General features: G+C 38.8%; 1 protein-coding gene across 1 annotated transcript in view; it reads right to left on the bottom strand.

The window, feature by feature from the left end:
* Positions 1 to 8,592: 8,592 nt before the first annotated feature.
* Positions 8,593 to 26,703, bottom strand: part of HTT (huntingtin) — an 81,330-nt gene continuing 63,219 nt past the window's right edge. The window contains 16 exon segments of the mRNA XM_035898633.1: positions 8,593 to 13,566; positions 14,511 to 14,671; positions 15,371 to 15,382; positions 15,384 to 15,534; positions 16,877 to 16,982; positions 17,126 to 17,339; positions 17,563 to 17,677; positions 18,239 to 18,429; positions 20,395 to 20,550; positions 21,300 to 21,429; positions 21,609 to 21,739; positions 23,450 to 23,532; positions 23,701 to 23,840; positions 24,224 to 24,378; positions 25,262 to 25,362; positions 26,196 to 26,322. Coding sequence (XP_035754526.1) covers positions 13,353 to 13,566; positions 14,511 to 14,671; positions 15,371 to 15,382; positions 15,384 to 15,534; positions 16,877 to 16,982; positions 17,126 to 17,339; positions 17,563 to 17,677; positions 18,239 to 18,429; positions 20,395 to 20,550; positions 21,300 to 21,429; positions 21,609 to 21,739; positions 23,450 to 23,532; positions 23,701 to 23,840; positions 24,224 to 24,378; positions 25,262 to 25,362; positions 26,196 to 26,322 — 2,187 coding nt within the window. The 3' untranslated portion in view covers positions 8,593 to 13,352.

The raw sequence follows: 26,703 nt of genomic DNA, 5'->3' as shown, positions 1-26,703 counted from the left end.
TGTGGTTGCATCCACTTGCCCCAACCGGCTCACATCTGCCACCGGGTACACACACAGGAAGGTACCTGCTGCAGAACAACTCCTTGGGTTTACTCCTTTGACTCTCCTCAACCACGGCCTGAAAGTCTCTGGTCTATAAGCCTGTTACAGCACTCCCCGACAGAGTATTGGCATAAAAACATCTACCTTTTGCCTGCAAGATATCACGTTTTGCAAAAATTCCCAGTGAAGTATGCACTCGGGTATCCCCCAGAATTTCATAGCAAAAGACATTTCACGTTTAGACCCAGACGAAAGGACAGATAACAGCAACCAGTAACAGCTTGCATATTGCTGCTTCAGCCCGCCAAGACCATGTTTTTTCCCTACTATTCTAAAGATAAGCCTATATTTCAAATAAAAACATTTCACAAAGAGTTTTATAATAATTGGGAAAGCTTTCATGTTCTATCTGAAAGGGCTCCTTGAAACAGATTAAAAAAGACGACATCAAGGAAGATATTAGGACCGTACGTCGCTCTTTCATCAGTGTATATAGTTCATAATGCACATCAGGTGCCACAGGAACTGCTGTTCAAGGTTAAAGCAAGGTCCTTATGAAAGGGACAATTACTCTCTAGTGACAGATAAGGAGAAGAAAGTCAAAGCCAAACCATGTGAGAGGAAATGCAGGAGTGCTCAAAGTTAAGTGAAAAAGCTACAAAAGCCTTTACCTCGGGAAGAGATCACTTCAGAACCTGGCTGCGAATGAGGGTTTTTATCTGCCACCAGTAGTCCCCGACAGCCTCTCCCACCCCACGCCTGAAAGGCAGCGGCTGCGCCGGCTCGAGCGAGCCCCAGCACGGAGCAGACGTCTCCTGGGATGGGAAGTCCCCATGGCTGGTGGGCACGTACAGCTCACAGCCTTGCCAAGGGGCCCCTGCTTGGGCCGTGCTGGGTTTCATTTCAAGTTACCATAAAAAAAAAAAAAAAAAAGGCCTGGTTTCAGCATCCTTGTTAGGTACTAAAAGCATAATAAAAGCACGTTTTTGAAAGGAAAATGAGAACCAGAGGTCATGTCCAATATAGCGCCAAATTTGGTGGAGAAGGGATGACTCTGCAAAGTTATTCAGACATCACTTTGTTCAGAGTTGACAAAAATGTGCTTGAAGGCTCATGATAATAGCTTTACTTTTTTTTTTTTAGTTTATTTTGACAAACTGTGATTTGCATTGCAGTTGGTTTCCAGAATCTTTTTACAGATCCAAAATTCCCACGTGATGGGAGACCAGCGGAAAGGATGATTGTGACCAGAGGAAAAAGGTGTCTCATTGCCTTGTCCAGGAGCACTAGGTCAGCACACACACGAATTCTTACGTTGCCTTCTGGATCCTTGATAGCTTTGGGTCATAGGATAAACAGCAAAACTTTCAACCTAGGCATGAATCTAGGTGTAGCCATGAAAGTTTCATAAATTTTCCTTTATACAAGTTCCAGAAAAAGTCTTACACCAGAACATTCCCCTGAAAAAATAATTCCTTAAATTCCCTTTCACTAATGCTGTAGCCTTGTGGTGTTCTTTGTCCATAATAAAAAGAGCTCACACATCTAGATAGGCCAGCAAACATTCCCTCCTAGAACAAGCCCCTCACAGCAGTTTAGCATTTATGTTTTTCAAAGAGATAAGGTAGATTAGAAAAAAAAAAAAAAAAAGTGTTACATCTACAAAGAAGAGTTCTAGCAGGCACAGCAATGTGTTAATCAGATGTGCGATTCTCCCACCCTCTTCTCTTCCAACTGACAAAGCTGAACTGGCCAAATCTAAGTTCAGCTCCGCATATTTGAGTGATGTACATGGACAACATTGAGCACGAAGGGGCTTGGGACTTCTTGACACCACCGCTGTATGACTGCCTCTATCACCGGCCAAGATACACTCGCCGCAGAAGTGGAAATGCACCAGCCAAAAAGCAAAGCTCTAGGGAAATGAGATTACTTCAATTTTAAACCAAAAAGGAACAAAGATTTGGAAAGGGCTTCCTAGATATCCAAACTTCCACACTCGGTTGAGCATAAAGGAACCAGATGTTACTGTGTCAGAAGAAAAGTCCAGGTCCGGGGCCTTGTCTCCAACAAAGGCTGACAGCGGTCACCCGGAGCTGCAAACAGAACAAGCACACCGGAGAATTTCCCAAAGCATTCTCTCAGCCTTCAACTGTTCACAGCCTAGAGACTTCCCAAGACAGATGTGCTTCCCGTGTATTTAATAATCTTCAGTACTGCACTCTCTGATCTTGTCCAGTCTCCTTCTGAAGCCATCTAAACCCTTACCACCCAAACATCCATAATTTTGAAAAGGAGTTCTGCAGCCTAACTACCTTCTAAGTGAAAAAAACCATCTCCTTCTGCTTGCTTTCAGCACGGTTCCCCCTAATTTCATATGATACTCCCTTCAGATTTACAAATGTTGATTTAGATGCCCAGTTGCAGCCATCCTGTCTGAGCACACAGGGATGGGCTTAGGAAAGCCAAACCCTACCTGTTGTTGAAGCTGGGGAATTACATGAAGGACAAGAAGGGCTTCTAGAAGTATGTCAGCAGCAGAGGGCAGACAAGGGAAAATGTGGGCTCAGTGCTGAATGGGGTGAGGGACTCCGTGACAAAGGACATGGAAGTAGCTGTGGTATTAACAGGGCTCTGGGCAACCTGATCTGTTTAAAAATATCCCTGCTCACTGCAGGGGGGTTGGACTGGATGATCTCTAAAGGTCCCTTCCAACCCAAAACATTCTACGATTCTATTCTATGCCGCCTTCACCTCAGCCATCACTAGTAAAGTTTTCTTCCAGCAATCCCGGTCCCAACCATGGGAAGGTCTGGAGCAATGAAGGTTCACCCTCAATGGAAGAGGATCAAGTTGGGGAACACTTAAACAAATTAGACCTATGCAAGTTCATGGGATGTGATAGGATGCATTCATGGGTGCAGAGGGAGTTGGCTGATGTCACTGAGGCTGGGACAATGAGGAGAGGTTCCCGAGGACTGGAAGCAAGCATCACTTCTATCCTCAAGGAGGAGGATCTGGGGAACTGCAGGGTTAGCCTTACCTCAATCCCTGGGAAGGTGATGGAGCAAATAATCCTGGAAACCATTTCCAAACATATGAAGGACAAGACTCTGATTGGCAGTAATCAGAATGGACTTAGGAAAGGGGAAGCTGTCTCTGCTCATTGAAGGGGGGTTGGACTAGATGACCTTTAAAGGTCCCTTCCAACTCAAACTATTCAATGATTCTATAAATCATGCCTGACATGATTTGTGCACCTCGGCAAGTTCACAGAGGATGCAAAACTGGGAAGGGTGGCTGCTGCAGCAGACGGGTGTGCTGGCATCCAGCGGGACCTCAACAGGCTGGAGAAATGGGTCAACAAGTACCTCCTGAAGTTCAACAAATGGAAGTGGAAAGTTGTGCACCTGAGGAGGAATAATCCCATGAACTGGTATATGCTGGGGCTGACTGGCTGGAAAGCAGTTTTGCAGAAAAAGAGCTGGGAGGCAAATAAACATGAGCCAGCAACCTGCTCTAACTGACCTGTGTGCTGCCAGGGAAGAGCAAGGAGACAGCGCTGCGCGGGCAACGCAGTTCTCAGGGCTGCACTCAGCCCCAGTATGACTGTATGTATGCAGGGCTGAGGTGTAAAATCTCAAGGACTGGATAAGACCAAATCATACCACAGAAATAAGAAGCTATCCCTTTCCCAAAAAGCATTTCGGGCAGGGGCCATCTTCATCCTACCAAAACCCTTCTCCTAATGATTTCTCTGACAGCAGGGCTGCTAGGGAGTACCCAACATTCTAAATATTTAGGAATAAGCTGTGCAATACCAAGTTTTTACAACTGATGTCCAGTCAAGCTTTTTGTTTTGTTTTTTTTTTTTAAAAAAGAGGTCAGTTTACAAAACCAGAAACAACCATAAATCTTAATGTTGCATATGTTGAACTCTAGTACATCCCAATTGTGTAACTGAAAAATTGTTATTTTTAAGAGAAGTAACTTTCTGTCACCAAGTGTGATGTAGAAACAAAATAATGCAAGAATATTACTTGTGAAAATTCAAAACATCAGGTTGTCACCAGAGAAAAATGCAGCAGTGTGAGGGGCTGCAACTGTAATTAGGAAAAGCAGAAAAATTTTTACTTTTTTGATTGTCAGAGAAGAAAAAAATCCCACGCTTACTTTCCTCGGCTAGATGAAAGGCACCAGTATATAAAGAAGAGATAGTTCTGGCTGACTCTGGAGTACTAATTTACAGGGAAAATTTAGTTCAAAGAACAAATAAAGTATTTATGCTTTTTGTAATCGTATATAAAGGAACAGTTAAGTTAAATTCTAATTATAAGGGTAAAAACCAGCACTAAAACAGTTTCAAGTTCTGCAACCTTCCTTCATCTTGCCATCACAACTCACTAAAAACGCGTTTCCTTTCCTTGCTGCTGTGTAAACACCCATAGAACCAGAGGAAACTCAACGCAAAAGCTGGAAGCAAACTGGAAAAATGCTCTTGAACCTTTAACAACAGGCAGGGAGCATTTTCAGGCATGATGTGGTGAAGCAGACATAGTCACTGAAGATGAAGAATAAGATGATGATGCTTCCTATCATTCCTTTCTCCCCAGGCTGTACCTGCAGCCGTGCTCCATGAAGCCGTTTCCCACCCTCTCTTCAGCTCGAAGGGTCCTGGCCTCCTTCTCAGAAGCTGCCAGCCTGGCTCTGTCCTACAATGTCCTTGAAAGCGTCACAGGGGCCCCTCTGGCCTTGGGTGCACCATAGCTGCTTGCTCTCAAGGCACAAGATACCATCTTCAAGGTCCACGAACTGCCTTGACCATACGTATCCACGCGAAGGCTGCACAAAGAAGTAGTAATGATGTGCAACAGACAGCAATGAACCATCCAATTGCTTGGGGTTGGGATTATTGGTTTTTTAATAAACATCAATACATTTCCCTGTCCATGCCTGGCCACCAGCAAACAAAAAGGTCCTTTGCTCATATATAGCGTGCCCCGGGCTGCTGCACAGAATCCTGTCGTTGCTTCCTGCATCATGTCCTGAAGCTTTAGAGCAGAGAAGCACGAGAAAAACACGCAGGCCAGACAACCCTCATCACTGCCTCTTTTGGGGTCCTGCTAAAACATCAACTCCTGTTCATTCCCTTTTGAATGAATGCCCACCTTTCACGACCAGCTCTGAAACTCTCTTCAAAAGTACATCATTTAGGGGCAAATTCTTGTTTATGGCACTCTGCTTCCAAAGTTAGTCTGTCTCCATGAGATTTTTTTATAGCCAGTAAAGCATGACTGAGTATATGTGAAATAATCAAATTTGCTTTCCTGTCCTGAGATTTTTTTCATGTAATTCAAGCTACAGAGAACAATGCAGTTTAATCATCATTAATTTGGGATTGGCATTTATGTTTCATCTCGAGTTAACGCAGTCAAACTGAGAACAAAAGCAGTGTACACAAAGGAGAGCGAGACCTCACTAAGAAGTTAATAATTAATAACCGCTTTGATGATATTTAACCCATCAGCAAAAATGCAAAAGAACTTAAGCACCATAAATGTCACTGCAACAAATCGAGTTCCTCATACTTGCACTGGTACATGTGGTCTAGCAATCTTCTCAAGTGCAACACAATAACTCAACATGACTTCTTACAACGCTCCATCATCGCCACTAGATTAATCATTAATTTCAAATGTATAATAAGCAGTATGGATTTTTATGGCTCTAAGAAACATAGATTTGCTTAATCCAGTCATCTGAGACAACTCAACTCGTATCAGACCAAGTGTGCTGTATTTTTCCCATGCAGGGATACTCTCAAACCCCACCGCAGGCAAGTGGTAGAATTGGAAAATCAACCTGTCAGCATAACATAGGCCTCTGTTTACCATTGATAATGTAACTCCATCCCAAGATAATGTTTTCTGAAGCAGCAGGTTCCTTTCACTTTTACTGTTAGTGCTGCCTGCAGGTTTCTCATCTCCCAGATGACATCTCCCACATTTTTTAATATTATCAGATCCCACCGCAATGGAAACAGGTATTACCCACAAGCTCACATTTAAGTAACTCAGCAATATACACATATGTTGCTTACGTGAGCATAGGTAGAACCACAAAAGCAGTAAAGAAGCAAAAGTAGAGAGAGAAATATCATTTGTGAAAGCATTTCATTTTGGTACTGATGAAAATAAACATGTGAACAATCTCCTTCGATAATTACATTATTAAAGAGTTGCACATTTATTCAGTCCCCTTCTTATGATTCACTTCTTCAGGACCCACAATTCATTCATAAACCCCAGGTACTTTGGATCACTCAGGCTTATCTTCTGTTACTTAGCCACGTACCAATCTATTGAAGACATAGAACTTTTACCATAAAGCATGAGCCATGTGAAATATTTATTCTAGGGGTCAAGGCAAAGGAAAGAAGGAAGAGAAGAAGAAATGAGCTTAAGCCACGCTGCCAAGTGACGCAAGGATCAGATACCTCGAAAGCACTTAAAAACACCTCCCAGCTCTCCAGCAGCCAGTGTTCGTTTAAAAAGTGCTAGTTTGAAGCAGTTACGAAGGCAAAGAAAAATGGGTATGAATAAAGTATAATGGAAAGAATATCTGCCCAAACTTGCCTGAAACGAGAGTTAAAAGACGAATTGGGTTATTTTTGTAGATGTTAAATGCCAGAGAATGTATTTGAAATGTCAGCATGAACTAGACGTATCAAGAACTGAAAAGTTAAGTTAGTAAGCTTTACACTTGCACTTCCACTGGATAACAAGACAGGTACTGCAATCCTGGAGCCATTTAACAGCAAGATAGGGATGAAAACACACTCAGTGCCTCTTCCTCGAGGGGAGAAAGGGGTAGAAAAGACGCATTTAAGGTTCTCATTTGGGGACATTATTTGAAGTTTGGGGAACGCTGACTTGAAGTTTTACAGTGCATGTAATTCAAGATGAGCTAGATTAGAAAAAACCTGCTATTTAAATGCTCTGACTTAACCTGGCTCACAACTCTGTAGGCATTTGGGGCATGGTCAAACCCAACCCTCAGGGATGCATTTTGCTTGGAGCCCAAACACTGCAGCCTGGCTGAAAGAACTCCAAAATGTAAATAACAAGGTAAAACCATCAGGTTGCACTCGATCAAAATCTACCCATGACATTTGCAGTTTGAAGGATATGAAAACAGCACCTGGGGTGAGGATTACTCTGCCATGCTTGGATGTATATGCCATGGGAAAGAACAGAAACAAAATTAAGGCAGAATTATGGCTGCAATAGAAGAGCAGGAGGTTTGGCACAGAAGATACATTCTATATAAACTTTTTCATGTTCCTTCTTCCAACTTTTTAACAAACCTACAGGTTACAAATCTTTTCATCTCTTCAAACAGTTATGCAAAACTTATGGATTAATTACAGTATAATTCTACAAGCAATCAAAGCTTTTTTTTCTTGTAACTGGGGTGGACCCAAGCCAATTCCAAAATGATTGCTGCAATACTTACAGCTGCACTGTCTAAAAGGAGGAAACAAACCACCACCTATGCAGGACGGGAAAGGCAGTGGGGAAAGTAGAAGAGTTACAATAAGTTAAAAAGTTCTGGTCTTCTAGAGTGCAATGCTTCATCTCCCTGTGCCTGGCAATTCATCTTCAGGGATAATCTTGTGAAAAATTAAATGGGTATTCTTCTGAGGGACCAAAAGATGAAGACTTTTTTATCAAAATAAGTCTTCAACTCTGAAAACAAAGAAACTTACCACAGTGCAGTTCTGTTCCTTGGCTCCACGGCTAAACTAAAAGGTGACAAGAGGGGCTGATCTACATTCACTACTAACACCGACAAGGAAAAACAAGATGTAAAAAAAACCTATTTTGACTGAGAACGAAATCAGCACGTGCTTGCTACATTAAGCTACTACTTTAAAACTTATTTCAGGATTTCCAGAGAGCAGCCGAGTGCTGCAAAGTTAATCAAAACAAAATGTCTCTGAGCAGTTGAGTACTGCAAGAGATCCTCCAGTGTTCAGCAGCAGGACCACCCAGGGGTTTCTTTTAAGATGCAAGCCCAACAGCTGGGAAACCAAGCTTAGGCAAGTTAAACCATTTCTTCTCCTGTGTAACATTATCCCCCCCCCAGGACTACTGCAGATAAATACACCCTCATTCACAAATACAGCTGTACACTTAAATTTTGCGTTTTCTGATCTCATCTAGAATCCCAGAGAAGTTTTGGCAAGCATGACTATTAAATACAATTAAAAGCTCAACTGTGATACTTCTTTGTTAATTGCAAACAGCACTGTGACTGTGAAGCATACCTACATTTGCAGAGACTTCAAGTATTCTTGCATATCTTTAAAGTACTCCATATTTGATAGTTGCTGAAAAGAAAAGATACTGGGGAAAACTTATAGTAAGAATGCATTGAGACCTTTTTTAAATAACCAGAGAAAAATCACTTACAGTAACAGTTATATTTTATTTTCTCTTTTAGTTTCAATGTGCAGTATTTTCAGCATTTTTTTTAAACTTAAACATACATCTAAAATTATATGCTTTCCTTTTCCTTTGAGTACAATTGCTTTGGGGGTTGGGGCTCCAAGCTTTTGCTCGTCATTGCCCTCAAACTGTACAAGACAACACCAGAGGGTGCATTACCTTATCCTTCGCCCGGTTGATGCAACTTGATGGTATGTATACACAGACTGATGGGAGTGATAAGCTCACAGGACAAAAAGCAGCACATGCTTCACAAATGCTCTGCAGCGTTTATACCCAGTTAACTTGAATACAGCTAAAACTTGACATAGGATAGAAGCTCTCCTGGGTATGACTGTGGGATTCTCCAGTTTTTCAATGGATACTTTAAGGTAGCATGCACAAAGAGTTCACCCGAAATCTCAGTATTAGGTAAAATTAGCACACTGGACTTCCCCAAAATTTTGCTACATTGCTTACTCTAGTTCTTACAGCAGCTTGCTTTCACTTTAAAATAATTAAACTACCTAAAAACTATCAAAGTACTTTGCTCTCTTACAACTTTGATCAACCACATCTTTATAACCAAAATTGTCTTAAAAGAGCAGAGCACCTTACCATTGTCACTTAGTTGATTTCTACCTTTAGTAGCAAGTTTAGTTGGGATTGTACATAGAAAAAAAAACCTGCTTTAGGCAATGAATGTACTTGAATCAGTTCCCCTTTTTCTCCCACCCCATCCCTTTCAACCACCGGGTAAGATCCTGAATGACCAAATTGAATTAAACTGCTTATTGCTACATTTATTGCTCATTATACCCTACAATTTCTTTTATTTAGGAAGCATGAATGCTTAGCCGTGACAGCTCTACAAAATCTTAAGACAAACCAGGTCTGCTGCTCTTGGAGAACTGTCTTGCAGTGTTTTTGACACAACCTCCTTATCTGCTATATAAAGTTAACAGCCATTTAAAAAGGAGAATGGCGAGACAGAATGCTCTTAAGGCAAATCTACTAAATATCAACAAATTACTTTTAACCCAGAAGGTTCCACTTGTTCCCCACTTGTTTGATCTAAATCTGTTCATTCATTACTCAGTGCTTCAGGAATGCTGCTGGTGGTTAAGAAACAAGCAATGTCTTGGTGCTGAGAAGGCATTCCTACCAAAGCAAAAGTAATACACAATCATTTACTAGATGCTTTAGGCAAGAAATGACATCTGAGTATACGCTTTAGAGAAGATTTAAATAAACTCACATTCAATTCCAACTGGCAGAGAGCATAAATAGTAAAGAAAATACTTTGAATCCCACAAATAAGAACTGCTTTACAATGGGTCGTAGTTTCCAACTCCTCACTCTTGCACTCGGTGCAAGGGAGGGGGCATGCTGAAATGAAATGTGATCAAACTTCATTTAATGGGCCAGTGGGTAGCTGGCCCAAAACCTACTTAGAAAAAGTTTGCTAGCATACAGCGTTCTTAAAGGAGGGCCACAGTAGAGATTTAGTAAAGCAGGTTCTTTGACAACTGAATTGTAAATGAAGTTTTAAAACATTAATCTGTTTTTAAGTATGCTCCCAATCATACCACACCTCTAACCTTGCAAGGTTGTAAAGAAGCCAGTTCCACTGCAGAGCACACTAAAGAAACCGTTTGCTTTGGTTAGCCAGGGCACCAAAGGCAAGTCTTAAGCCTGAATACATTTCTACCCTGTTCTCAATGAAAAACTGAACAGTCTGATTTTCAAAATTAGCTTTCTATCTACAGCAAGTTAAAAACATTCTGTGAAATAAAGTTTTGCCTTAAGTCAACCTCAAGGGACAAGTGATTTATTTTTTTTGTTGCTTTAAATCCAACATTGGTATTTCTTAGTGGCCATTGTTTCGCTGTTACTGTCCCCATTGCATACCTCTTGGCTCTTGTCACTAGAAGCAGGCAGGAGTGATTTTAAATATGATTTCACTCCAAAGGAAGTGAGGGTGGGAAAAGAGTATCTAGGAAGTAGACAGGAAAGTGTGCTGCAGGTGAAATGTTATATCTGAAGCACTACTGGTGTGTGTTTCCACACCAGGAAGACCCTTAAGCTACATTGCCTTCAGGTCACTGAGCATTTCCTAAGAGGAGGTCCCCTTCTTTAGACACTTCGGACATGTTTCAGGAGGTATACTACGATAAATCTCCAAGAGAGGTTAAAACAGATGGAGTTCTTACTACCAGTGAATCTGTGTGAGGTTAGAACCGACTGCATCAGCTCTAAAGCTTGACTTGAAACAGGTAATGCCAATATCTGCGTGAAGGCCAGGAAAGGGCATTTGAAGAAAGGGGGTCTGTCGCATCTGATATTTTTCATCAGCCACGCTGACTGCTTAATTCAGTGTATTCCTTCATTGGTTGGAAAGATTTTGTGGCAAGTCCCAAACTGCTTTGGGAAGTTTCATAAAGGGTCTAGCTCCCGTTATCCCAAGGTAAAGTAACCAGCTATTCTGTGTTAATCATGAGGAGCTTAAAATGATGAAGAATTTAACAGTTTGTAACACAACATATACTGTTATGTGGTGAGAATATGACTAACCTGATGCTTAAAAAATATATTAAAATCTATTTTAAATTTTGGAAAATAGCTTACAAAAATATCTTCACTTAAACTATATATCATACAAAAACTGACTGGTGTGTGGGTTTACAGTACAAAACGATTATTGGTGGTTACAAAAGGGAAGCGTGATCTATACTACCCTTAATGAAAACACAGGGCATTATATCTCACTACCTTGAATTAGTCTCTTATCAGAATGAACATAATTTCCAATATAACTCAAAAACTTCCAAACAGTATCTGTTTTATTAAACCTTTTCCTGAACTCCTGTTCAGTTTCTTTTAAAAATCACCACAGTGCTGTGGCCCAAGAAAGAAGAATAACCCAACTAAGGGCAGAAATAATTGCTCTAGATAGTAAGATCTGTAGAGAGCTAAATACAGCAACATCTACAGTTGTTTCTACTGCCCATACTATCAGTTTCCTCCATCAGTTTCTAAAAGGAAGTGACACCAGCGGACAATTCCTTTGTAATCAATTTATGGGCAGAAGCAACAATTTTTGGTCTAGATTGGAATTAGGTTAAATACATGGGTTTAATAAATACAAATATACACATCTGTATACATTAAATGTTGTCACATGTGTATAATTTTAACATATACATTATATACAGAAATACATACAGTACATGCTCCTCCTGACAACACTATCTCATTTTTCCAAGTGTCACCAAAAGGTGTGATAAGAAAATGAAGAGAGGTTAAATACAGGACATGACTGAGAACCAAGGTATTGTTTCTCTATAATGAAAGAATTATAACAAATACAACTAAAGACAAGTGCTGTGCTAGATTTCCCCATGTAATGCTTAGGAATCACTGGGGTTCCCTGGGTGGTGAGTAAGAGCTAAATCTGGCCCTGTGTAGTGTCCTGAAATTCATGGATATTTGTACTGTGTTTCTGTCTAAAGCATTATGTATACAACAGGTAATAAAAGAGGTTGTGTAATCTAACACCTTAGCCAGTCCCGAAGTAGACCACAGCAGCCTTCTGATTCTTAACTGCTAACATAAATTTGTTTACGTGAGAGTGGTCTGAATCCAGATGACTCCATGGTCTCAGTTAGGAAAGGTCAAATGGGTATTGACTACTGGGGAGCTTGCACCATTTTGTCTCTTAAAATGCTGTGCAGCAAATAAGAGCAGTTTCTTAAGTATACAAAAGGCTGATCCAGAGTAAAGTCCTCTCTTTTACCATTATGTCTCAAAATAAAGGAATTCAAAAGAAGCTAAAGTGGATCACAAGAATGCCTCCTTAGTACAGTCTCTGAAGACAAAATTAATCAATGTACTCCAGTTTTAAAGCACTTTAAGAAAAAGTGAGATGCAAACCAAGATGCAATCTATACATTAAGATGGATTTCCAAAAGGATCGTGAATTCAAGCACAAGTCAAAAAAAAAAAAATGAGGACAATACAGATGTCAAGACATTCAGTAGCGTGGCTTCTGTTCATCTCAAATTACAGCACAGCTCATGCACCACACAGCTCACAGTTTTATATACTGTACATGATATAGAAATATTTAATTTAAAATTTCTTTTACTGATATACTGTACTCAAATTTTAAATCCTGAGAAGAAAAAAAGAAAACTGTGTGGTTACGTATGTGCACTATATCTCTGATATCACCAACACATACACCACAGGATATCAGAAAGTCCAGAGAGAGGAATTACATGCTGGAAGTGTAAATCATGAAAGCCTCTTTTCCTTGTTTGGGAGAGACAATAGGAAACAATTTCTGTTCTGTACTACACAACAGTATATACAGGTACATAAAAACTATTGAGTTTTCTAAGGACTGCAGCTTGCGATAACAGTCTTTCTGTCAGTTTCTTACCGGCTGCACCCCGGTGGCTTCAGCTGAACATTAGGAAGAAGAGTAATACCAGTAATACCAGTAGTACCATGTAGTACTTGCTCCTATTTTACAGACAGCATGTCTCAGGTTAGTCCCAAACACCACTTGAAAAACACTGACATATTTCTTTCCACTCACAGGTGCCTGGTGTCAACAATAACAACAACAAGGACTACATTAGACTTTTCAGGTGATTTCTAGTGCTGCAGAGCACTTGTCCATGCATTCTGGAAGTAAAACTGGCAGGTCCATATTTATCACAAATGCAACCCCAGATACTTTCTTGATCTTGCATTCCCCTTAATTCATATCTGATCCCAACACTAGTCATGCAGTTCCATTAGACATCAAGATGTTCAACATGCTGTGACTTTGTGGACATTTTGCAAACAAGTTAGTAAGCGATGATACGGGGTTCCTGGAGATGCTACCACCTCAAACACTGACTGAAAGGCCCTCCGATCTAATTCTTCATCTATCTGATGTCGGTAGAAGTCTATGGCCACCAAACAGAAGATGTTAACATCCACTTGCTCAGATTTTCCCATTCTGCTGATAATATGTGGAAGACTGAAATAAATGTTAAGGTCATAATAGAACAGAACTTGCTCATCTTCTGGTATAGCAGTTAAATGCTGTTCTGCAATAAAATGGTATATTTTTGAGTTCACCAACAACGTAAGAGTGCAAATACTGCCATGTAGCAATTAAAATTGCTACTACAGAAATCCTATTTTTCCTTAACTTCACACAAATTATCATCCCCAGAAACTCATTTTAATCCAGTAAGTAATTTTCTTTATCCACTAGAGCAAACAGTGCAATCAGCACCACAGTCGCAACCACTGATAGCCAAAGAGTGCTGCTGAGATTGAGTCATTAGGAAGTTTCAAACATGACACATGGCCACTTTTTTGCCTCGTCACAAAACACAGCAGTTATTTTTCTGTTTGTTTGGGGGTTTTGTTTGTTTTTAAGTAAACCTAGCACTGATACCACCTATGTCTTTTAGCTGTTCCAACTTATTTAGCTGATGTCATGTCATTGCCAAAGCTCACTATTACTGCAGTGCACATCTAGGGGAACACTTGCAAAATACAGTTCATATGTAGAGGATAATTTTCTTTAAGTTTGTTTTGTTTTCTTAATACATTTTATCTTGCAGAAGGAATATAGAAAGAAAGCTTTTGAAGGTCACTGCAAAGCTTTCTGGTGAAGCTTTTAAAAAGTCCTTCAAAGTAAGGACTTTCCCAATCATCTTACATAGTGACAAGGAACAGCTCTTAAAACAGTTCTAGATCGTCTCGTTCTCATAATCTCTTTAGAAATTCTTTCTTTTTCTCTCAAATCTGAGGCACCAACAGCACAAAGTGATATACACCACTACTAACTGCAGTAGATCTGCCTTTTTTAGTGTGTTAAACTTTTACTCTTATCCTCCAAGGCTATCAATGTGCTTTACAGAATCACTATATTTACCCAGAAATGGCACACATTCTGTCTTTTTAGGATACATTGCTGAAATCCATTGACTGGTGGAAGCACTGACAAAAAAACAGGAAAGACTCCACATTGCCATTGCCACAGGTGTTCTTTGTGTGAAATTAGAGAGAGACAGCATCACCCAGTCACGCACCATTGAGGACTGTCCAGTGCTATGTAGTGTCTGGAATACCTGCAAAAATATTTTACACAGGAATAAAGACATGGTAGACAGACATGGGAAACAGTTTAGTTTCTCTTGTAAACGTTTTCTCCAGCTACAAAGCTCTGAGGTTCATAAATTGGATTCCTGTAGACAACTCTGACTCTAAAGAATTAATGAACACAATGCTTAGACAAAGAGATGCTGCAAAAGCATCAGTGAGGATCCAGCTGGGCTCATGACGTCTGTGCCAAACTGAAGTAAGCATACAGAAATGTAAGACTTCTCTGGTGTCTCTGCTTTTATAGATCAAGTGTGGTGCACACATGCACTCAAGTGATGCACGAGTCCAGTAAGTAGGTGCTGAAGAGCAAAATACCCAGACATCCAACTGAGTCCACAGGGACTTGACTGTAGAGCTCAAAGGGCCAGATGACCCGGGCTGGCTACTGGAGATCTAAAGAGTTTGAGCACTAGGATCACAGCTATTCACTTTCTCTTTATTTTCCCATTATTGGCGATTGAACTGTATTGCTGTGAGCTTTGTCTTCCGGACACAGTGATTCTATCCCTCCCCGTTGCCTGGAAGACAAAGCTCAAAGCAATATAGCTCAATCACTGCAACTGGTTTGTTAAATCTAACAAAAATTGATATTTGCCCCTCTGATTGAGCTGTCAGTTATTTAGAAATCTTCTGAAACATTTAAGAAAAAAAAAAAAAAATACTACCTTATAAACTACCTGTTGCCATGAATTGCGGGTAAGGCTGCTGATTGGATAAAAATTCTCCAATAACTTTATTCATTACATCTTGTGGGGGGAAAAAATCATCAAGGAACTGTGGAAGGATCCGAGCCACCACTCTAGCTTCAAAAGGAAATCCCTTCCTGATCCTGAAAATAATAAAAGAGAACATATTTTATGATTGAATTCCAGTAAATATCTCATTCTTTTCCAATTTAATTGGCAATAGAAAAAACATTTTACTTTCATCTCTAGACATGCAAAAAGTCTTCAACTCCAAGGAATCCCAGTCCACGTGTAATCTTACTCTAACAGTCAACCCCAAGAGGTCTATCAAACCTATTAGAAGTTGTTACAGGTGTCTTGTCCTCTCTGCCCTCCCCCCCTTTTTTTTAAATCTTCAACATTTTTTGAAGACAAAATTTAATAATAGGAATGCTGAAAAAAAACCAAGAACAAAAAAAAGGACAGGGGGATCACTACTCCTAGTTATCAGGTAAAAGACCACTTATAAGCAGAACACACATATCCGTTCATAACATCTTTGCATTTTTTATTCAAGACCATGACAACCAAAATATCGAACAGGAAAAGCAAGTTGCGCTGCACTTGAAAGAGGGGAAAAGATACTCCAACTTCAAGACAAGTTTACATAAATAACACTGATAAGAAAACCCTCCTAATAAAGGCTGCATCTCTTGATGCGTCAAGACCAAGTTACCATCATGTGATTATTCCCTGCAAAAGTTATTTCCTCCCTGTAGTAACCACAATTGTTGCTAACTCTTAGGAGTGATATTTTCAAAAGCGCTCAGGCATTGCTCCAGTTCTGATCTCACTGAGTGCAGAAGCAAAACCCTCATCCAGTTTTACGGAAAAACCACAGAATACTTTAAAAAATGTAAACCATTATCCCGCAAACTACTATACAAAATCTAACATGCTATGCTCACTTAAGACAGCTTGAGATTGTCAGATCAAAACAGGGATTTTGAAATATTTCCATTAAATGAGTTCCATGTGAATACAGAAGTTTTACTGTACCCTTCCACTGCAATTACTTAACAGCCTTGGAAAGAGCAACACTTTGGTGGGGGAAGGGGAAAAGGGTTTTAAACTCTTAGGGTGGTTTGAAAGATTATTTCCCGTAAACTGGATTTATATCCTTGACTATGCAAAAGACATCCTGAAAAGCACTTAAGAGTTTGACCTGAAGGAAGCTAGAAATACATTTATAAAGTATTATGGTTTGTGCAACACACAGTATCAGTTAGGACATGTCTGTTTTCCATTTACATTCCTACACATTTGTGCTGCCTTCAGCAATTCCATCAGTGTTACTGTGTATGCTAGGAGTATCAATTTTAAGCAGTGTTAAGCAGAGAAACACTGTTAATTAAATATTAGAACTGTCAAACAGAAGTGATCACACAGAGCCAAAGAGAATCATTTCCCTCCCAGTGCCCCATTACACAGGTTTTATCCTCTCACCTATCAAAAAGGACAGATACTCGTTCCATAGCTACGATCACAGATTCACTGTCGGGAGCAGCAGGATTTGCATCTGTGGTACGACTGGGGCTGATTTTTTCCTTTCCTAAACCAAAATAATTTGTCACAAGTTTACTGCGAATGCTAAAGTAAGACCTTTTTATCCTTGGTAACAAAAATAAATGAAGAAAATTAGCACTGTTAGTAAGCTAGTCTCTCAGCATATCAAAGGTATAAAAAAGTAAATACCTGTGTACATGCAAGTCAGCATTAATCCAAGTGCTGCCATTGCTCTGTGGGGGCTCTGCACATTCACTCTATCAACACTCAATTTAACTAGCGATTCACTATCCAGCCTAGAAAGTTGCTCTGAAAGGAGGAGTCGTTCTAATCCTCTCAGGACACAATGATAAATAATAGATGGTGTTGATTCATCACTTCCAGACACCATGACTCCACACATCTGAAAGAAAAAAGCCAACTACCTGTTTTTGAGGTATATTTAGGTTACCTTTTAGCACCATACCACTGGAGCTAGTATGGAACTGCATCAGATGTTAAGAAAACGTGATGAAACTGAACCCAAAAGCACAGCTACATCACAATAATCAAGTTAAGTGTTAAAGATAGCTATTTAGTGATACCAGGTTACACGACCACCTGCGATTGGAGGCATCACAACATACCTGTATAATTCCTGCAGAGAATTCAGGCCCTACATCAAGTGGGTAATTCTCAATCAAATAGAAAGCAGCTGCACACATTACCAAGATGTGCTGTTGGTTATGGACGTTCACACAACTGTAAATAAGCAAAACCACTAGTGGTCACTTACAAAATTGTCTAGATCACAAATAGAGACAATATAAACAACCCTTAGAAACATTCAGTATTTTTTTCACGTGAAATTTATGCAATTTTTAAAATCACACGAAGTATCACCAAGATGCCGTAAGAGAGAGCTGGTTGTCATGAAAATCCAGTGCAACACGAGAAATTTTTCAACAATATCATTACAGGCTATCATTGCCTAACTTGTTTAGGAGAAAAACTTCATTACTGATCCTGCCAGTCTTTGTTCAGAGAGTATGCCTTTTGGCAGAAAAAGAAGGTTTAGGGAACACAATTTATCAAAGAGACAAAAGTCTGAGCTATCCAACAGTTTTCTCACCCTCAAATATCCTTTCGCTTCTGGAAATCAAACCTAAAATTGGCTGGTATTTTCAATGAGAATGCCAAAACCTGCTTGATGCAACAGCCTGCTCTAAAATGTACTGACAACAGCAAACCATAAAGAGCCCTTTTGTTCATACACAAGCATGCAACAGTTCAGGGTAGGGGGGAAGGGGAGAAGAGTCTTACTGTGCTACTCCTCTCAAATTGGAGAGCAGATACTCGCTGATAATTGGAATGAGTTGCTTTGCTGTCTCATCAAGCAAATCACACTCCAGGATATAAAGAATTCCATGCAGAGCTCCAATCCGACTTGGCATATGGGTGCTTCTTAGCGTTGATTCCAGCAGTCGACTTACTGGTTCAGCTACAGCTTTATCCTAATACATCCAACGAGAGCATTCGTTAGAAGTCAACACTGGTTCAATACTGGTGACTCCTGTCATTTGGAAATACTTGAAACAAATTAAAGAGCAGAAAATATGGCATGAACCAGAGCCTGCCTTAACTACTTTGAATCAAATGTCACAAGATTAATGTAAACATATAAGAGATGACTTGCAGATTGACTAGTAAATTGATGCTACTTCGTTCTACCTGTAAAAAGTTATCTCCCTATTTAAAGCCAAAAACCCCCCCAAAAAGCATTAGTTCAGTAAATAATACGTGCTATTAAGAGGCCTCTACGTATAAGACTTGGATGGTTGGATTTTCTGGCCTTCCAGCTAACCACAAAGGACGCTTCTGTCTGAAACTGAGCGGTAGGTGCCTATAGCCTGCATCCAAAAGAATACTCTGCCATCCACTCAACTCATAGTACAACATTCCATTTATTTGTTCTCCGAGACCACTGGCACTCAGACCTACACTTATCCTTCTCTCTACCATCCCCATGATCTGGATAAGGAGATCAAGTGCACCCTCAGTAAATTTGCAGACTACACCAAGTTGGGTGGGAGTGTTGATCTGCTTGAGGGTAGGAAGGTTCTACAGAGGGACCTGGACAGGTTGGATCGATGGGAAGCAGTTGAGTTCCCATCCCTGGAGATACTTAAGACATATGTAGATGTGGTGCTTAGGGACATAGTTTAGTGGTGGACTTTGCAGTGTTAGGTTTATGGCTGGACTCGACCTTAAAAGTCTTTTCCAACCTAAATGATTCTACAATTCTGTGTTTAGCCTTCAAACATCAAGCTGGTACCAGGTACTTCACTCCCTGTTATCAAAGTCCAACAACTTATTAAAATATGCAAAATCTATTCTAAACTGTGAGATTTGGAAAGTCTTACAATAAAATTTAAGTATTTAGTAGAAATTATTAGTTTTACCTTGCCCCTGTATTCATGAAGTATCTAAGATACAGGCCAGTTTTACAGTGTGTGCTCTCTAGTTACTCTTTTTAAGCAGATTTTCTACATAACTGAGCACAGGACAACAAGCAACTCTTGATGGAATAAACCTTTTTCTTCTCCTCCCATTAACATGTTATATTCAGCTGTTTGCTTGTGAGAAGGTGTTATTAGTTCACTGAGTAGGAAATTACAGTCTAGTCAGAATAAGCTGATCTCTAAGACTGCTTTTGCATGTTTGGCATCACTTTTACAGCCTTCCCTTGCACAGCTGCTGCTACAATAACTACTGGAAGCCCTACCCCAAAAGTCTTTCAAAACTTTCCTTATCACTATTACCCATATAGTTTTATATTAGTCTCAGAGAGAGCGCCTAGAAATGCTAACTTCTTCCAAAAGAATTCGTAATTTTTTTCCATTGCAAAATACTACTCCTGTCTGGTCTACAGATTCAAAAGACAGCCACACATTCCATTAAATAACTTCAATTAATAATGTTCTTTCCCTAAGTGCAGAACAATGCAATGGAGGAAGGGAAGAGCAAGGGAAACAAAAGGGATACCTGACTGTCAACCTATGTATTCATCACATGCACTGTCCCATCCTCTCATAAGATTACAGCCATTCACCTGCAACACAAATCTAGCAATAGGTATTCCACAGTCCTTATTTCTAGCCTGAAATGTAACAAATGAGTCCAGGGCAAAGGTAAGAAAATCAAAAAGCACATGAAATCAAGCTCAAACCTCAAAAAAACCCACCAACCCCAAACCAAACAACATATCTGTTTGAACGTGGGGCAACTGGAAATGATGTTTGCAACCTCTGAAAGCCCAGAATACATATCCTATTACTTCTTATAGCCATGCAGACCAGCTAAAGAATTTTCTTAAGAGACAAACGACAGTGAGTACATGAGGTTTTGCAGCAGAAGCTAAGGTTGTGTTAATGTAGACACTCATGAATTTGCAATAAACTTCCACATGCATTTCTTACCATTCCTAGAACAGCAGCAGCTTTGCAAGTGGCTGGTATCAAATACTGTACAAGAATCTCATCTTCTGATGGATGCACCTTTCGCAATTCTGTCAATGTTGTATACATCATCTCAAACTGATTCCTTTCTGTAAATAAGTCTGATACTGCCAGAAGCTGTACACAAATTAAAATTGAATATAAAAAAGCCCATTAGCAGACAGCCAAAACTTTACTTTCCTTTCTGTTATAACTGTCAGCAAAAGATTCCTCAATCAATCTATTAAATGTGTAAATATTAACTCAAGTGTCTGGAATAACTATTGTTGTCCAGAATTAATTTCACCATCTATCTCAGGTAACAGTTACCTCCAAATGGTCATCTTTTCCAAAAGGTTTACAAAACCAAAACCACTATCATAAGCCATTCAGGAAAATTAATTAACATAGCCATTTACAATGTACTAAACCACCTCAAAACACACACCACATAGGAGTGTTTCATTTTAAGTCTTTTATGATAGCAAATAATGACTACCAAGACACATTCCACACCTGTGTTCTTTAGTTTTGCTTCTACACTTCAACAGTAAATTTAATCCTCTAACACATTGTTGTTCCATCTTCATTTTCTTACAAAGAGATAGGATAAACAAAATCCTGAAGTCTACTTCTAACAAGTAGTCAAGTAAAATACCGACTATCATTAACAATAAAGTGTTTGTAATGTAGTAGCAGAATATGCAATCCAAATGCTTATATTGTTTAAATCAGTGTAAGGTTATAGTTGCTCAGGTTGTATTTCTGCACTGCCATGAAAAATCAGTGTTTCCCATATATTAAAAGATGCTTTATAAATGCTGCTTAGCTCTGAATATTTGGTAACATATACTCAACTATGATTCTGAATAATAGTTTAGACTTACTGATCGCACCACTTCGCTAATCAAAATGACTGGCGTTCTCTTGCTAGGGTTTGACGGCAATATCCACTGACTATACAGTTCAAGCAAGAACTGAGAACAAGAATGTATATCTACACCAGCCCGGTGTTTCCTGCAAGGCACAATAAGCAAGTGTTAAAATGGCTATTCTTAAGCCCTGCTAAAATACTTGATTTGAAATAATACAGTTATTTACCAGTGTCCAATTTATAAACCCAGCTTATTGAACTCAACATGAAGAGGTAACAGCTTATTGATCAGTCAGAGGAGAGATAAGAACAAATAAGACACCTGGTATTAATAGGAGAGGTTGGTGGTGTGGAAGGAGCAGGTACGTCATTCTCATCTTCTTCATCCTCACCCCACTCTTCTTCTCTCAGTGGAGTGATGTTATTTCCTAACCATATGGAGTGTATAGAGACCTTGCAACAGAAAAAAAAGAAGAACAAATAGAAAAGGAGCACAACATTTAACACCCTCATAGTCAGATTAGAAAAGTCTTAGAAGCCCAATACATTTTTCATTTAAATGACAAGCAACACAGCCTCAGGTAACATTTAATGAACGTCAAGATTATGAACTTGAAATTCAAGATTTAATTACTTCAAGATTAAAAAAAACCAAAACAACATTTTGGTTTAAGTCATTAGAAGCCCAATACATTTTTCATTTAAATGACAGGCAACACAGCCTCAGGTAACATTTAATGAACTGCACATTACTTCAAGATTAAAAAAAAACCAAAACAACATTTTGGTTTAAGTCGCTTTAAACTATATGGCACAGCAAAACCAGCAGCACCATGTGCTTAGTACAGCAATACAGGTGATGCTGAAAGCAGCACCTGGCTAACCATGTGCATGCATCATCCCAAAGTCAACATACCAGATCTAAAATCTAAAGCAAAGTCTAAATATTTACAATCATATCAAGCAAGAAAATAATTCAGAAAGAACTGTAATGACTTCAGTTCAACGGAAAACACATTCCTAACTCTTCTCAAACCAGAACTCGGCGTATCTGATTGCAATATAACCTTTTTTCTGAAACCAGACAAGACTGAGATTTCAAGTCCTTTGACTCAGGCTAGATTAACAATTATCTACAAGTAAGAAAACTTCTCAGTTCTTGTTTATAAAACTTCGATTTTACTAATAACAGTAATACCTGCATTTCATAAACGATCTGTCTGAAGATTCCACAACAAAAATTAGCACTTCCTGTGTTTCATTACAGGTATTATTTTTTCCTCTAAAGTTACTTATCTTACATAGCTCAAAAGTTCTAAGACAAAAATTCACCTTTACATAGAATTCTTTTTCATGTTAAGCAAACATATACAGACATTTATTTACTTTTCAAGCAGGCTATTTAATTCCTAGTATTGTTATAGAGTTAACAGTTTTTGTAAATAACACATAGGATCTCTAAACCTGCAAATACTGAACATTCAAGCCATTTAGAATCTCAAGAGAACATACAGACACCTAGAGACAGACAAGTGATCATTTGGTCTTCCCTATGCAAAAGATTAATCAAGAAAAAAATGTCCTCCGAGTTTTTGGTTTTTTCCTACTAATACATACTATTCAAATAGTAAAACAAATATTACATTTAAAACTTGTATGTAACTTTATGTAAAGACTAATTTTTCAAGGATAAGGATAATTAGGATAAGGACTATTTTTTTAACTCACTGTACGTAGTGCTAATTTTCCAACTAACATCATCCAGTGAAATTTATGTCCCTATCCTGGGTTTATTTAAAATTAAACCAACATTGCTTATTTTATGTCCAGTGATTTTTCATTTCCTAAGGATTACTGCAAGCATACAATAGCCAATTAAAATCCAATAGTTGAAGTGGAAGCTAATACTACGAAGACTCTTCAATGTACAAGGCTGAAAAGTAGAACTTAATAGCTGGCTCATGAGTAGACCTCACACACACAAGCAAAAATTCCATGAGGGGCGGGACAGCTGTCTGAGAGGATTCACCCAGTTATGATCTACCCTGCATCATTCAGAGCTTTTAGTTTACATTTGATGTTAAGCAATGCCTCTTAACAGAGTTTTCACAAACTTGAAGAAATTTAATAAAAGTAAAGTTCAAAGTTGATGTTTTAACAAACCTGGCCCAGTTTATAATCCATATCTCCTATTTCTCGTTCAGTATTGATCTGCAGTAAGAGTTTTTCATGGCTGATAAGAGCACCTATAATAAAACAGAAGACAAGTTTTTAAAACATGGATAACAAAGTAGATGTGAAAATAGCTTCATTCCCTGCAAACTGAATTTCAGATAAAATCCTAAGAGTGTCTTTCCTACTTTTTAAATGTAAAAAAATTCACTCTCCCCTTCCCCCTGCACACAGGCACTTACCTGTAGTAGCGGGAGAAAGTGACGGAACAGGGTCCCAAGCTTGGTATAAGTGATGAGTAGCGATATTATCTCTCTTAGACACCATTGCTTGGATTTCCTGTTCAACAATTCCCCTGATAACACTTAGCTTCCTCCCAAACCTGAAAGCCCAACAGAAATCAATTTAAGCAGATTTTCCCTTTAACATTTTTGTGCAAGTCTGACTAGCTTACTCTACAAAGTTATGTGTCTGTGCTTATTTTCATTATGAGGGATGCTAAAACTGAGAAACGTTGAGAAACACATTCTGCACACTGTTTACTAGATTTTAATAAGACATTGCCTTTTTCAGATACTGTCTTGAACTCAGCAGGTTTGTAATGCTAAGTCCATGTAACTTCTATGTAACCAGATCCATTTGTATACACTCTTGCTTAGAAAATACAGTCTATACATATTTTTGCTACAGCCAGATTAAGCAATTGTACTTATGTACTAATCACAAATATAACTTTCATGCACTTCAGAGCAAATAAAAAAATACCTTGTGTCCAGAGCTTTTAAAGCTTTGTTGCGGGGCTGCTGTTCCAAACAGCTAACTGCTGGATTGCCTGCAACAGGTATTGTCATTGCACTCAGCACCAAGGAAGTTATGGCTTGTACTGCAAGAACATTAATTTGGGTCCTCTCTGTATCTTCCTGTAAAATGAACTTACTGTAATTTGAACTGTCAAAAAAAAAATCCTGAAAGCCCTGAATATCAGTTTGTCACCTTGCACTAAATTATCATTAATAATCCTGACATCTAGACTTCTTCCCACCCAGAAATCTAGCTGACATAAGCAATGCACACAAAGAGCTCAAACCTAGCAAAATCAGTTTGCTAGCAGGCTAAGACATCTGAAGGGGGAAAGTCTCTTTCATAACAGCTAAGTTCACTCTCATCTTTGCTCTTGGTATCGATAAATTTCTTCAGCTCTGATCCCCAAATGCCCTCCACTGAATTTTGAACACTTACCTGAGGCACCCATATTAGAAGCCCAGCTATCTAATATACAGTCTACAACTGGTAGCAAGAGACAGACATGCATCTCGAGGTCAATTAATTTCTAGTAAAGACTCTTGTAAAAAAAACTTACCAAAGAAACTCCCCTTGAAGTTTGATTACTAGATAGCACAGATAATTGTAGTAATACATACTAGTTACAGTTAACTAGTGTATTTCGGGAAGGCACAGTTCTCTCACACATTGTTTCTCTTCAAGTTTTTAGAGTTCCTGTTGTGCCTAAAGCCAAACATCTAATTGAGCAAACTTTGAACTGTGTGCATGTTGAGTGATGTACTAATATAAAGTTGAAACAGCTTCACTAAACTTTTTCCATACTATTTACATGCTTGCAGAAGCTTTAAGCCAGAAGATGGATGCATCTGAACTCACAGGGATATGAAGACAAGGAAATACAAAACAGAAATAATTTCTTAGTTTTAGTCACTACTTTTCTGCTTTACAGCTTTATTAATAGAAACATTTTTCTTAAAGTAAAATTTAATTAAAAAAAAAAAAATCAGTGAATGACATTACCTCTTGTTGGTTTTCCTCTTGGTCCATTACAATAGGCTGAGTTACAAGCACACCAAGCAAAGTAGCCCAAGTCTCTTCAAATTGAGTACGGCTGATCCATCCTATGGAAACATGCAGGGAGAGCCATTTACGTCTTAATATAAACTTAAACACAGAACGACATTTAAAAAATGGTACATCATTTCCATAGATCTAGTTTCATACCATTTCCTATTTGATCTGGTGGGGTTTCTTTTGTTTTTTTTTTTTGTTTTTAAAACTCACTACAGCTTAAAGCATTCTATTTTAGGAAGTGATGAACCCTTTAGAAGGGTTCTGCGCATTATTATTTAAATGTTCCTGTTTGGGTTGTTTCTTATATACTTTTAAATATTTTCAGTGTCCAACTTGCAAAACACTGAGATCTATCAGGTTTTCACAAGACAAAATTTGATGCATTACCCTTGACAGTCTAATCTGTTGGCAAAGACTTGAACTCTTAAGCCCCACTGCTCTCATTCAGTAAACCTTGACATATTCAGAAGCTTTAAAGTGACAGCATGTCATTTAAAATACCGAGAGCATGGAACTAAATTCTATTTATATACTATGCATGAATAAAAAAAGGGGGAGGGAAACAAAATACTCTCAAAGATACTGTCAACGTATGCTCCGGAAAACAACTGGCCACTCTGTAAGAGCACACTGAAGTCACCTCCCTGAGTTGGAATAGTTTTTGGCTTTATTTCTGTAATCTGTAATTTTTTTCTCTCCATTGAGCAAAATGTAAGAATTACTGCAGTACAATTACTAACCTGCTCTGAAATATTATTTCTCTTTCACGTAAGCGAAGTAAACAAATGGTACCTGACTCAGTTATTCAGTAATTTCACAACACAAGACAGGTCAATGCCCAATAAGATCCAACTGTGTTAGTTTTTTGTTTTGTACATACCAAGTGTATTAATGCGATAGATGAACTCCTTAAAGATTTCTTTTTCTTGAAGAAATTCTACTGGTATTTCAGGAAAAACTGTGCCAAAGTCACCTGCAGGCTTTGGTGACCAGCCTAATTTCCAGACCTGAAGAGATATAAAGAAAGCCTACTTATCCAAAACAGAAACAGTGTTAACATGACAGCTATAAATATATATGCACCATTCAAAAGCAGTGAAACATCAGTAAATAGAAGTAATTCTACAAATATAAGAAAACCCACAAACTTAGAGAAAGATGAAATACCTAAACACAGCTAACACACACTTTACACTGTATTTCCAGTATGGGGGGGATGTTTGCATATTTCTCACTATGAATTAATTATTCACTCTAATGTCCAAGTTTGGATATGTGTGCTGGTTTTGGCTGGGATAGAGTTGATTTTCTTCATAGTAGCTGGTATGGGGCTATGTTTTGGATTTGTGCTGGCAACAGGGTTGATAACCCAGGGATGTTTTTGTACC

Source organism: Egretta garzetta, unplaced genomic scaffold (genome assembly GCF_000687185.1).
Source record: "Egretta garzetta isolate BGI_Z169 unplaced genomic scaffold, ASM68718v1 scaffold107, whole genome shotgun sequence".
Taxonomy (NCBI): domain Eukaryota; kingdom Metazoa; phylum Chordata; class Aves; order Pelecaniformes; family Ardeidae; genus Egretta; species Egretta garzetta.
This window is presented reverse-complemented; position numbering and strand designations above follow the sequence as displayed.